The sequence below is a fragment of the Musca autumnalis genome, unplaced genomic scaffold (genome assembly GCF_047663935.1).
Source record: "Musca autumnalis isolate F117 unplaced genomic scaffold, ASM4766393v1 scaffold_1, whole genome shotgun sequence".
NCBI lineage: Eukaryota > Metazoa > Arthropoda > Insecta > Diptera > Muscidae > Musca > Musca autumnalis.
The window spans coordinates 300208128-300223237 of record NW_027411644.1 but is presented as its reverse complement, the minus strand read 5'-3'; the positions used below and the strand labels follow the sequence as shown (position 1 = coordinate 300223237).

The 15110-nt window shown below is 36.5% G+C and overlaps 1 protein-coding gene across 4 annotated transcripts in view; it reads right to left on the bottom strand.

The window, feature by feature from the left end:
• The window catches only part of FipoQ (F-box/LRR-repeat protein FipoQ), a 34995-nt gene that overhangs the window by 11720 nt on the left and 8165 nt on the right, over positions 1-15110 (bottom strand). For 2 of the 4 annotated variants that reach the window (XM_073961975.1, XM_073961976.1), the window contains one exon: positions 9268-9697. In XM_073961975.1, coding sequence (XP_073818076.1) covers positions 9268-9351 — 84 coding nt within the window. In that variant the 5' untranslated portion in view covers positions 9352-9697. Of the gene's footprint in view, positions 1-8691; positions 9070-9267; positions 9698-15110 lie in introns of those variants that run through there. The other 2 variants (XM_073961977.1, XM_073961974.1) reach the window with 2 other exon arrangements.

The window sequence follows — 15110 nt, the reverse complement described above, 5'->3', positions numbered from 1 at the left end:
TCAATATTCCACACAGGAATGGAACTACAGCAGATATAGAAAAATCTGTATACATTCTAGAGAAATCCTTAGATGCAGCTTTAAACAGGCATGTCACAGATTCCGATCGGAATGGTTTCAATTCCGTAATTTCATTTCGATCGTTTTTGTTTTAGCTTCTTCAGATTCCGATTGATTTTGTAAAATCGTAAAACTTCATTGTTTAGTTTAAATATGAAATTTAATGTAAATTTGTTAACAAAACAACATTTTTATTATTTCTATTAAAGTGGCAAATTAAAAAAAAAATAAAAATGCAATTCCGTTTGCAAAATCAGAAGTGGTTTCATTCCGAAAAAGTCTTCGTTTTTCGTTTTATGAAGAAACTAAATACCGAATTAATTCCGCTTTAGATCGGAATTCGTTTCTGTGACGCCTGTAAAAGTTTCACGTCAACTGAGGCGCTCGAAGAACCACTAAGTTTAAGCAGTACAAAAAAGGTATATAAAATAATTGCAAATCCCACTTATAGTCCAAAAAACTATTGAAATTATTCTTCAAATTTCCGTACCTCAAATTTCCAAACAGGGTTAACACTCCAAGATGTACACTAGGGGCATAACCAAAAAATACCATGCCAGTAGCATTGTACGGAATATTGACCTGAGCACGAAAACGCGGGTTTTAGTTCGATTCGGTGAAAAAGTTACCGTACCGACCAAGATTTCTAAATGCCTTTGGAAGTATGTTCCATTTTCTGATATTGAAGATTATACTCAATTTTAATAATAAATAGCTTATTAAATAATGATATGCTATTATAATGGAAAACATATAAGAAACTCGGGTAAAAGTGATAATGCATTTCTTAATATTTGTCCATGCTCCATACGACTATGTGGTGGTATTTTTGATATCTGCAAAAAATGCAGAAAAGTTGTAACCCTAGTGTACACCTTGGTATTGCGACCAGTCAGTGGTGGCCGATTATGAAGCTCTAAGATGAAGGAACCATATTCTAACACGGATCCTAGGTCATTCTCCAGAGCATCCTCCTTTAACGAACTCCCAAAGACTTTAGGTACTATCATAAGTATAGATCATAAGAACAAGACTGAAGCATATATAATATCAAAATCTACGTGGCCACATTACAACATCAAACGTACAAAGTTCCTGATTAGGCAAAATCGATGGAACTTGCTAAGACTTATAGCAGTACAAACCGGTCACTGGGCTATTGGTAATAATAAACCAAAACCATACCACACAGCGACCACTGCCGGCAGGAAGAACGCGTACCCGACGATTGGAACGTGGGCATCCTATGTCGCATCTACAAGAAAGAAAATAAGACAGTGTGCTCCAATCACAGGGGTATAAGTCTGCTCTCTATTGTCTACAAGATAATGGCAGTGATATTGTGCGAACGACTAAAGCCTATGGTAAAATAAAATAATTGGGCCATACCAATGCAGTTTTAGAACTGACAAATCCACTAATGACCAGATATTTACCTTGAGGCAAATCATGGAAAAGACTGAAGAAATGCAGATCGACACCTATCATATTTCGTCGATTATAATGCAGCCTTCTACAGTCCTATACGTTCAAAGGTATTCCATGTCTGTAAAGCCATGTCTGATTTTGGTCAGGGTTTAAAATCCAGCATCTAAAAACATTAGCATTAGCTTTACACTTTAACTGCTACATAATATTGACACACACGGCTAAATAAGCAACCGAACGCATATTTTTTTGTGCATTTTTGCTTATTTCGTTTTTACGCCTAATCTTCTTTTCGTTAGGCATAATCGACGACCACGCTATATATTTAGCAGTCGGCTGACCATTCGTCGCAGCGAATTAGCAACCGAGGGTGGTTTTGTGATTGGAGTTGCCAACGCAGTAATAAACAAGTAGGAAAAGCGTTAAGTTCGGTCGGGCCGAACTTTTTATACCCTCCACCAAAAATTTCAGACATTTCGGTGGATTAATGTATGGGGGGCTATATGATGGCGTAGACCTATACCTAAAAATTTCTGGGGGAAAGTTTTATACCCCCAACGAAGACTAAATACCAAATTTTAGCCATCAAAACCTTCAAAATACCGAAAATCGGGAGATATCGTCCTATGGGGGCTATATCAAAACGTGGACCTATATAAACACTTTACGGTGGAGATGTTTCTTATACTCTGGAAACACAAAATACAAAGTTACAACCGATTCTGTTGTCAAATGGGACTAATACATTCAAAATATATTAAAATGACGCGTACTTTATATGGGGCGTTATATGGGGGCTATACCAAAACGTGGACCTATATAAACCAACTTTGGTAGGAATGTTTTTTGGCCTCTGGAGACACAAAATACCAAATTACAACCAATTCGGTGGTAAAATGGGACAAATATCTTAAAAATTCCTTAAAACGACGACGCGTCATTTTGTATGGGGGCTACACGAAAGCGTGGACTTACATAGCCCACTTTCAATAACAAAAGTCCTACGTTCATATAATAGATTTTCCCAAAATTTCATCCACCTAGGTCAATCCGTTCGGACGCTAGAGTGATTTCCACAGACGGACAGACGGATGGACATGGCTATATCGATGTAAAATTGCACGCTGATCAAGAATATATATAGTTTGTGGGGTCTACAATGATTGTTTCGAGTAGTTACAAACGTAGTGACAAACTTAATATACCCCCATCCTATGGTGGAGGGTATAAAAAGGTGTCATTTAATGTCAAAATGCCTCCATCATATGGTAGAACCTATGTAAAGAATACTAATTATTATTGTTTAAAAATAAAAAAATATATTTTGAACGGCTTCACCAAAAATTCACATGTCCTTTGAACGAAAAATTGGAATTAATTATATCGTGATCTTTAATGCATTACACTGGTAACCCTGATCTCAAAAACAATTGTTTGTTAACCAGGTTAGCCGTTGAAACTTTGTTGCTTATTCTCTTTTCTGATATGTGTTGATCATGTGTGCTGCAAAATATGAGTATGCATGTCCGATGCTATTTTATTATAGCGACAATATCAAATAGCATCAGCATCGCTAGCAATATTTTTGTGAAATTTGTTGCTACATATGTTGCCGTTGTTCAATGCTGCTAAACATATTTCGAAGAAATTTTAGCAGGCAAAGCTGCAAAAAGTCGTTGCTTTTGCTAATATGGCGTTAGCATTTTAAAGCCTGATTTTGGTATCTCCGCCAAACTCATTCGTGTTTGTAAGATGACAGCAACTGATACTCGGTCCTCAGTTAAAAAAGGAAAGAGCCTATCTGAACAATTTACTGCCAAAATAGGTTTTATACAAAGAGACAGCCCTTCGAGTGATCTCTTTAATAGTCTGCTGGAAAAGGATATACGATATGCAAAAGAAATGACACAATTTACACAAATAGCCATACTTTACTTGCTTATGCTGACGATATTCACGGTGCGCCTTAACTAACTTTAAATGGAAGGTGCTTACACCTGGGAAGTTTTTGCGGATTCTGAAACTGCATTGTTCATAGATGAGAAAAATCAAAAAACCAAAAAAAAATCGCCGTTTTTAGGTTTTTGTAGGTTTTCACAATTTGGCTTGGTAACCGCAAGTCATATTGAAATGAGACTAAAGAAAATGTTATAGCAGTGAAAATTCTCTACAAGATTAACCTTCAAGATATTTTCGTAGGTATTACCGTTTTTGAGATATAGAAGTTCAAATTGGGACAATGCACTGACTGTATCGCCTCCTTATAAAACAATCAGCCTTATTACGGTTGCCGTATTCGTATCCAAAATTTCAAGTTGACGTGTCGAAATGACTGATAGGTCTTATGAATATACGAGGGCGGTTCGGAAACTTCTTAGCCTATCAATGAAAGAGAATAGTTAGTTTTTCAAAAATATTTTTATTTTTCAATATAATCTCCTGAAACTTCAACACACTTAGTCCAACGCTTTTCTAGCAATTCTATCCATTGATTAAAATAGTTTTCCTCAAGGTCTTCAAAATAGTGGTTTACAAATGTAATTGCATCTTCATTTGAGATAAAACGAATTTTTTTAGATTTGGGAACAAGTAAAAATCACTGGGAGCTAAATCAGGAGAATAAGGTGGGTGGTCAAGCAACTCGTACTTTAATTCGTTGATTTTAGCCATTGTTAAAACATTCTGGTGCGCTGGTGCGTTGTCTTGATGAAAAATTATTTTTTTGTGTTGTAAGCCAGGACGTTTTTCTCGAATTTGTACATTTAATTGATCCAAAAGATTGAAGATAGTACTCTGAATTTATTGTTTTACCCTTTTGCAGATAGTCAATCAATAAAATACCTTTGAAGTCCCAAAAAAACGTTGCCAGCCGATTGAATTGCCTTCTTTGGGCCACTTCCTCCATTGTTTGGATTTTCTTTTGTCTCTGGAGTATAGTGGTGGATCCATGTCTCATCAATAGTTATGAAACGACGCTTAAAATCCATTTTATTTAGCTTAAAACGATCCAAACAAGCTTGAGAAATTTTCATTCTTATGCGTTTTTGATCGACTGTTAACAAATGCGGCACCCATCTTGCAGAAAGATTTTTCATCTGTAGTTCTTCATGCAAAATTAAATGGACTCGATCATTTGAGATGCCCATGATATTAGCAATTTCACGCACTTTTATTCGCCGATCATTTAATACCATATCATGCACTTTGGCTACAATTTCTGTTGTTGTTGCTGTTTTTGGACGTCCACTACGTGGCTCACCTTCAATGCTTGTACGACCACGTTTAAATTCGCAACCCTATTTTTTACTGTTGCATATGAAGGAGCACTTTAACCTAACACATTCATCATATCATTATGAATTTCTTGTCGCAATAAAACTTTTTTAATTCAATATTTAATGGCAGCACGCATTTCTAATTTTTCCATTGTAAAAAAATTGCGGATGCGTCTTTTTTGAACACCTCCCTGTAGGAAGTGTGGGGTCATGTGTTGACATGTCGCCACTTTGTCTACTAATATGGCGATAAAGTCAACACTTTGTCACCAGGTTGTCAACTATTGATACCTTTACCTTAATAAGAAGAAGCATTGTGTATATTGACAGATGATAGCCCAACGAAGCATCCTTTTTTAATTTTCTTAATTGTTTGGCGTAAAATAATTTTTGTGGTTGGTGAAAAAAGTGTTTTTGAAAAAATCAATAAAATATCGTGAAAACTTAAAGCATATAATTTCAATAACAAGTATGAGCAAAAGAAAATATAAAAGACATGTGAAAAATAAACAATTCTATAGTAAAGTACGAATTCTGAGGCGACTAGCAACATTTGTGGTGAAATTTCGACAATTAGACATTATGTGGAACCTTTAGAGAAGATTGTGGAGCCTGATGTACTATATATTGTTCCGTCTCGCTGGAAATGCTGAATGCAACTAAACATAATAATGAATTACAATGTTGGATAATTATTTGGCAAAAATCGATTGTGAGATTTTTCCAATGTTATACAGCTGTAATAGGCAAGCAAATTTAAGGACATATTTTTTATTTATGTTTATTTATACATGTTTATTCTTTTCAATTTTTCAATCGCCTGATAAAACGTTAAGTGCAACAGAAGAAGAACTATTTTAAGCAGACAAGTCATTGGTGCGACTTGGCCAAGAAAATAAAACGAAAACGTTTTTTTTATTATTTTTTATTATTTTTATTTTATTATTTTTTATTATTTATATGTTAAAATGTTTAAGCAGCCTGAAAACATTGTCTTTATTTACTAATTTTTACTTATGTGGAATCTTTGGCTTAGCCATTTAAAAAGATAAAAATACTGTAATACGCAATTTGTACATTTTTACCATTTTCAATATTATTTGTTTTATTCTTTAATGAAATATAGTATTTAAACAAATGTGTAGCTTCATCTTCTTATTACTGTTTTATCTATGAAAAGTTCCAAATAAGCTAAAAAATTTTGTATTGAAAATCTGGTACTATTAACGCACTACCTCCAATGTCTATACTGACTCACTACCTCCATTGTCTATACTGACTCACTACCTCCAATGTCTATACTGACTTACTACCTCCAATGTCTATACTGACTTACTACCTCCAATGTCTATACTGACTCACTACCTCCAATGTCAACACATGGTTCCTCAGGAACTACTGACTTACTATTGACATACTAGTTCCATTGTCAGTACTGACTTTCGAATGACACGTTCATACAAAATGTCTATAGGAAATTACATTAGTTGTCTACAGTTTGTCAGTAGTACTGTTGACAATGTCAGTAGTAAGTCAGTATAGATTCACTATTGACATTTCCTACAGGGCTGTTTCTATATGAAGGAGTTGCCAGATCGAAACAAAATTTTACATGTGTTCATAACAGAGATGGAAGTCTCCAAAACACTTAACTTTTTTCTGTTTATGACGCGCTTTTTGTGCTAGGCTAAGAAGTTTCCGAACTGCCCTCGTATTCGTCCTTAAAAGCTAAAATATCAATATCGACGTTTTATGAACCACGAGGCCATGTCTTGAGATAACGCGATGATGACCCCCACTAAAAAGGCGTATGAATTCGGGCGGCTATGGCGACCATGGAAGGCCAAGTTTTAGATGGAGTAAGCAAGTGGAAGACGAAGTCAGAAAACATGCTATCTCAAATTGACAAAATAAAGCAACAAACATACAAAAATTTCTTATATTTTCTTATACCCTAGACAGACGGCAGCGTTTATTTGCATTAAATGCCGTAATTCAAATTAATTCGTGCATTATCCACATTTTTAATACACAAAGTCAAACTGAATTTAAACAGAATAATATGGAAATACTGTACAAGAGAGCCCATATTCATGTAAGAGAAACAATTTGCATTGCAAACAACAAACCAGTTGTTTACCAATCAATCAGCTGTTTCATAAATGCAGAAACTGTCGTCTGTCAGAGTAAAATTAAATGCGGATCTTAATGCAAATTAACGCTGCCGTCTGTCTAGGGTATTAGTTCGGCTTATGGAACAAATGTTCTGTATATTGTCAGCTAAGTAAGTCATATTTTGTCAAAACTTAGTCCCAATTTACATTGGGCGAGTTTACTTGCGGCAATTGTCATTTTGTAGGAGAGAGAGGTGAGGCATATGGTAACCCTTTGCCTCTCAGCACCCTCTCTCACCGACAAACTGACAATTGCCGCAAGTAAACTCGCCTAATGTAAATTGGGACTTAGTTTAAGTTCGAAAATGGGTCATATCGGTCCACTCCTTATGGTACCTTCTTCACGAAAGTTCAAATTTGTTGTTAATGTGCAGTTTAAGGTCTGTTCGACAATCCTTTGTGGTCCTGTTTATAGCGATATTATACGGTGACCATCTGAAATGACTGGTGGTAAAATAATGACTTCCAGAATGGAAAATACGGTCCATTCTCCGCCACAGCTTTAATCCATATCCTTATTTTTTCGGCAAGTTCATACGTCCAAAAAGGTCCACAAAATTCTAAAAAGGATCTTGGTTGTGTAGCCGGTACTCGATCTGTCCATAGATGCAAGTTTCAATTCACACAGGCTAAGGATATTGTATCTCTGTCGACGAAGCCGAATGATACTATTTTATTTGTTTCTTCTCCTTTTGGGTTTATCGACATAAGGTTCGTGTTCGTTCATTGATTATCCTAACACGACTTCGGCATCGAAATAGTAATTCAATGCGTTTAAGTAGGTCGATGCCTGTTTACAGCTGGGACAGTTCATGATACATACATTCGTCGTCAGCACAGATTGGCCCTTGAATCGATCTAAGAACTTTGCTCTCAAACATACAAAATATTGTCTCATCTGCTTGCACAAGTATCCACTCTTCTGAAGCATATAATAACTTGGGTACTGTCAGTGTTAACTTTACTTACTGATAGTGCGGTCTTTGTACGATGAGTGGTTTTTCTAACTGCTTGTTAAGTACAAAGTATGTTAATCAGTCATGTTATGTTATTTCAGTTTTAAAATAGAATAATACTGGTAAATTGCCTTGATTCTGTTCTGTTTATGTGTCAACATAAAATGAATAATTTCTTTCTTATCCTTAGATATAACGGTATTTATTTCCAGAATTGTAGTTCTAACATGGTAAATGGGAGTGTGTTTCCCAAAAAATTCTAAAAGCCTGAGGAACATTTCTTTATTCACTAAATCAGTGTATATTGTTACATGCACTTCTTCATTTGTTTTTGATATGTCACATCATGGCATGGGATGGGGATGTTTGATTTTACTTGTTTTTTATTTTTCTACAATGCTTTTATACTTTTACACATTTTCCTCTGGATTTTCAAAATATTCAATTCTCTCTATGATGTTTTGTTTTTCTTTCTTCTTTTCTAATTTTCTATGTCGCGGGTGTCAGTTTTTTGTATTGAAAACGTTCCACGATTTTTGTTTTCTTTTTTCTACATTTTCGTTTTGGCTTATTCTATATTTAGATTTTGAAAAAAGGAACACACTTTTTTTCGGAAAATATTGACTTTTTAAAGTGATTTAATTATTGTGGGTGATTTTATTTAATTTCAATGGCAATAATTTGGGATAAGTGCACTTTCCAGTTTCTATTTTTTAATAAATATTTTTCAATATTTTATTTTTTCGAAATATTTTTTAACTGTTGAACTTGACCCGATTATGTTCATACAAAACGTACCGTATCTGCAAAGGGACTACGAACTGTACCATCGGATAAATACACTTGGGATGCTTCCACCGCCAATTGTCCCCAGATATCGGTAGACAAATCCATTTTTTCAGATTTCAGAAAATACTAAAAAATATTTTTTTCCGATATCCGATAAGAATCTTATATAAATTTTGTCTTTTCTTCTTGAATTTCTGATCAACCCGACCGTAAGCAATCAATGCGCTAATGTTACTGTGAAGGAATCTCCAAAAGACAAAAAAACACTTTGTGAGTGATGTCGAAGAGGGTATCTAAATTTAGTATCTCTGAGAGTGTTGTAGAGCATAGAGAGGGTGGTAGCAACGCATTGAAGATGTTAAGATTTGAGATCAAAACAATGATGCGTTTGTTGGTGAGAAATTACTCAGGTGTGCTGCAGTAAATTGGACAAAAATCAGCTGTTTTATAAAACTTTATGTGAGGAAAAAAACGAAAACATATTCTGATCGAATAAAGAAGATTTTGTTTAGAAAATCGTGATATGGTATAAAGTGTAAAAATGAGAATGAAGTGTGTATTACTATAAATTTCTTAAATACTCACCAATTTCTCTTTGGAAACCAAATTAATATCATCCCGACCGCCAATGGCCGTTTGGTGGGCTGTCAAAACATTCCAATTATCCATGTTTTAGGTTGTTTTTTTAGTTTTGGTATTTTGTGTGCGTTGTTTGTTTTCTTGTGCGTGAGTAACGTAAAAGCAATCAACTCAAAAACAATTGGTTTCGTTTTGAATTGCAGTGATTTGGTTTTGGTTTTCTTTTTGTTTGCTTTTTACAAGAGTTCTTTTGTTTTATGTAAATGTTAAGGTGGGTGGAACGAAGCCAAGAGAACAATTTGTGCCGGAATAGCAAACGATTTTTTCCAGTGTATTGTTTTTTTTTATTTCGTATATTTTGTGCCGCTAAGGTAGTTCTAGCTATGCAACATTCATTTAAAGCTTGCTCGTATAGGGTGTAATTTGGATGTGGTACCTAAAAATATTCAAACAGAAAATCCGTTTTGTTTGGTATTGTGAAATTATTCTTATAAATTTCAGTGTTGAGTTTAGAATTTTATAAGAATAAAATACAAATTTATTGAAATCATGCCGTTCATAATGATAAAAGGATAATTTGATGACTTTACTTGGCATTTGCAAATGGGATAAACATAAAACTATGATTGAATGAGGTTGAAAGCATAATATATATTTGGGTGATCGAAATTTAATCTATATCATACACAAAGGTGCATAATTTGTATAATAATGTATGTTTGAAGATATGCACAGTGTCAGGGATATTTCTGTGGCAATACCGAGCGTATGAGTATTGACTTATAACGAATTAAGAATAATCATACGCACATGAACGAAGTTGTTGTTAGAGCTGGCAAACTATCAATAACACTGTGAACACAAAATTTGGGGAAGAGATAATTCCTTTTGGAGATGAAAGCCCTTGGTGAGTATATTAAGAATCCCGTGGGACAGATCCGCCGTGAGTCGAACTGCCGCGTTATCGCGTGATGAAGTTTTTGCTAGAGACCCTGTAAGCCATCAGGAATTAACGTTACATCTTTGTTCACTGTTGCTTTAGCTTATTTTTGAGATGACATGTCTTCAGTCAAATCGAATGAGGATTATTTTCGTAGAGCACTTCGACCTTCTAACTCGCTTCCTTCAATGTCTTTTTCGTCCTTTATTTTAAGAGCCGCTATAAAAGTACCACAAGATTACGTTTTTTCAGCTTCGAAATGTTCTGCAAAAATGCCGCTCAGATAATTTTAGGTATGGCTCTCATTTCTTCCCCAAGAGGAATTTTCCGTGCCCCAGACTTTCACCTCCATTTTGTTGCACAGTGTAATCTGACTATATTTTTGATTACTGTCGGAAAACAAAGTATTCGCCGACGACCAAAACATGTTTTTTGATTATTTGTCGCCGCGAATTATTAAAAAATAAATGGTTTGGAATATTCGAATATTTGGATATTCGCACTATAGGCATTTAGAGCCCCTGCGACCGCATCAGTGTGAATATCTCTCAAACCTGCCTGAACGTTGATCTAAGGGTTCTCTTTTATATCAGTGGACATCCCCTTCTAGATCACGATAATCCTCCCATATGATGATTTGGGTGGTCTTGCCTATAGCATCCAAGCAAGTCATCATCCTGTTGTGTCGATGTATTGGCAGGATCTTGGTATCCTCCACTTAAGACATGAGGTGGCACTCTGTAGCTGTTCTCAGGGCTGCATTCTGGCTGATTTGTAAGTTATCCCATTGCGTATCACTTACGTTAGCAAACCATGCTGGCGCCGCATGGCTTACCACAGACGGACCTATCGCATTGTATGTGGTTAACAAGGTTTCATTATCCTCACCCCAAGTGCTGCCGGCTAGGGACTTGTGGACCTTGTTCCTGCTTCCCAACTTATCGCAGATAACTGTGGCATGATCGGACGACCTATACATGCTATCGAATGTGACCCCCCAGGACTTTGGGTAGTTTGTGGTCGGAATAATTGAACCGTCGCACAGTGGTTCAGAATCGTTTTTTCCTGGTCAAAATTCTGTAACTTTTAAACGGATAGAGTTATTTTCATAATTCTTTTTTGTTAGACTGATAACACAGTCAGCTTTCCGGTAAATTATAAGCGGTCAATTTCGGCCTGGTAGTTGCAGAGGAATTCAAAGTTAAACGTTTGATTTTTTTACTATTTTTCATCAAAATATGAGTGTTTTTATGTTTTTTTATATATTCCTCAGTAATGCTGGCGACATTTCCTGAGTATTTCAGCCATGAAAAACTTCTCTACAAGTGGTGTCGTAAGACACGCCGTTCGGACTCGGCAATAAACAGTAGGTCCCATATCATTGAGCCAATATGAATCGGCGTGCACTCGTTGATATGAGAGAAGTCTCCCTGGTCCCTTTGGGGATGTTGTGGGAAAATATGTATGTATGTATATATTAAAGATGGTCAAACGCCACTAAGCAAACTATAAAAACACCAAAAAACCAAACAAAAAATGTTTCTAAAAATTGTTTTTTTTCAAAAATTTGTTAAAAAAATTTTTACAAAAAATTTAATTTTTTCAAAATATTCCTTGGGTTTTCATAAAACTTATAAAACTCATATAAAAACTCAATTTTTTTTCAAAAATTTGTTAAAAAAAAATTTACAAAAAATTTAATTTTTTCAAAAATTAAAGAAAATACTCCTTGGGTTTTCATAAAACTTATAAAACTCATATACTCCAAAAAATTTTAATTTGTGTAAAAAAGCTGTAATTCATATGGGAAATGGTATGGAAAATCACACATTTTTAGCCATGTAATTTCAATAAATTTTAAAAAGTACATATGGGCTGAAAGAGGAGACTCTTGGGCATTTTTCTGTGAAAAATAATATTGTTCCATGTTGTTCCACAAAAGTTATAGTCCACTAAATTTGGAATTTCATAAAATTTAGTACCTGAAGCAAAATAAAATAGCTCATGTAGTGTAAACGATACGGTAATTTGATTAAACTATTTTTAAAGGCCACAATCCTACCTACCTAACAAAAAATCAATGAACACAATATCTGTTAAAATTTCCGAGAAATATTCGCCAGAAGTTTGTAAAAGTTACGTATTTCTGAAACATGGGAAAAATGTTCGTCTTTAGGGACACCCCACGGCCGCACCTTCCAATATTTTGACCTAATTTTTTGTTTCCTTACAGTGTTTACTATCGAATCCCATATACAAGTTAAATATCTGTGACAAAACAAAATGTGAATTTTTGGCCTGGAAAATCGATTCTTGAACCATTGTGCGTCGACCTGCACATCCAGTGGGAGCTTCATTTGCGCCATGGTGAACAGTGTGGCTGTTGACTTTTTTTTAATTCATTTTATTCAAAATTTTAGTTTACAATACAAATACAATACTTCGTGGTGGATATTTTCATAATCCTCGCGTGGAAAAACTCTACAAAGTCAATCAGGTAGACGTTTAGCCTGTCACAAATGTTACCAATGTTGAGACCAATGCCGTCGGGAGGGCGTGAAATTGTAGAAAGGTAGTGGTTAAATTCCGTCAGGTCCAAGCGCTTTGGATGACTTTGCGCCACGGATAACATCTGCAACATCCATCCATCGTAAATTGTGGCGGTTTTTCCTCGGCTGGAACAGATCGCAAACGACGTAAAACACTTCTCTTCTGCTCGATAAATTGTCGCCAGAAATAGCCCGCACACCTCTTCGGATCTGTCACAGCCACTCCGTTAAACATGACAGATGTTGATCGTCCCAGGGTTCGATAACGCCTTAACCGTTGTCCACAATGTATTACAACTGGCTCCAATGTTGCAGCACTTCAGATGTTCCAGCCACTTTTTCCGCTTATGTTCACCGACTTATCTATTGTCTTCCACTGTCAGTTCTATGACTTTGGGGTCATAAGGGTTCGTGCGGCGAAGCTCATCACGCTCATTAGCCAATCCCGTCGTCTCTGCTGGGAAATTAGGTCTTATTTCAGGTATTCGACCAGCAGGAATATAGCGAGCGGCTGCAGCAGTAATGATGTCTCGGAATTTCCTCTCTGCTACCCGAACATCAGGGTGATTGAGCAGTTCCCTGAAGGTAGCTTTGGCATGCGTGGATGATGCGAAAGTGGAATTTTTGGGCAGTTTGTGGTCGGAATTCTGCTACCATCGACCCTGATATTCAACTCTCTTCTATACTGCGCGGTCCATGTGGTGAACAGAGTGGGAAAAGGTGTTAAGATCGGTTAAATAGGTGTTCAGTCTCTCACAGATGTCATCAGGGTAAATACCATCCGCATACGTTACGATCTCAATGCCGTCTGGAGGACTGGCATCATTGCCTGGCTTCAGCCAGCCCATTTGCCAGACTTCGGGAACAATGTGGGTGGCTAGCGACAGTTTGAGAACTTTGGTAAGATACTTGATTCCCTGCTCATGCAGTTGTTTCAGCATTACCTTGTAGATTCCATCTGGGCCCAACGCTTTTGTTGATTTAGCCTCCCTGATGTCATTCGCAACTTCATCTTTTGTAAATTGTGGGGGTTTCTCCTCGGCAGGAAGATATCCAGTGCGACATAGTACACGTCTCTTCACACTTTAAATCGCGGTGTGTTCGACAAACTGTCAATTGAAATAACTTGCGCAACACTTTTGGGGTAGACAGCGTAACGTCACCAAACGTGACTGCGGGCCTCCCTACCTTCTTTCCAGGGTTCGAGAGTGATATAACCGTCACAATTCACTTATTTCAGCTCCAATGTTGCAACCCTATAGATGATTTAGCCACTTGTTCCGCTTATGCTCACCGACCAACCTATTAACTTCCAGTGTCAGCTCCTAGACATTGCTGCCACTAGTGTTGGCATGACGAAGCTTATCACGTTTACTTACTAATCCCGTCGCTTCTGCTGGGAAATTTGATCACACTTCGGGTATTCGAGCAGCAGGTATATGGCGAGTGGCGGCAGCAGTGATGATGTCTCGGAAAGTCCTTTCTTCTACCCGGACATCAGAAGTGTTAGGTAGATCTCTGAATCGGTGATTAGTGAACTTTCTGAAACTAGGCCAATTATATTTCTCATGATTAATGAAAGTGCGGCGTTCAGAGGTGATGAAATCGGACTGTCTTCTGATGGAGATTATTATGAGGAGATGGTCTGACCCCAGAGAAACAACAGGGTGCTTGGTGACGTCATTTGTCAGACAAGGTGACACGGTGGTTATATCTGACTAACTGTAACATTATCCGCTAATTCTGGTAGGGGCGAGTGCCATGCGCTTTTGGTCATTACCGAGGACCGAATGCCACATCTTACGATGAGAATTAAAGTCCCCTAAGACCAGTCGATATTGACCTTTCAAAAGCGGACTAATGTTGGACCAAGAATTAGGAGTTTGTCTATTTACCAGCGGGATTTAAACGTTAAGTAACTCTTCCTCGACCGTTCAACACCTGTCTGCTACTGAAGTTTTACATGGCGAAATACTCAGGACATATCTCCAACATTACACTGAGGGGTATTTTGCCGCCGCACAGTGGTTCAGAAATCGATTTTTCTGGCCAAAACCTCAACTTTCTGTTGTCACCGATTGTTAATTTCTATATGGGATTCGATAGTAAACATATTGAAACTAAGGAAAGCAAAAAAATATTTGACGGTGTGGGCGTGGCGTGCTCCCAAGGACGAAAAATGTTTCCCAATTTTGGAAAATGTGTAATTTTTGCAAATTTCTGGAGAAAAAACTGCTATTTCTCATAAACTATAACAGATATTGTGTTCATTGTTTTTTTTTTTTGATAGGTAGGTAGGATTGCCTTTAAGAGTCGTTTAAATAAATTACACTATGCAACACCAAAAATGCAAACAACTT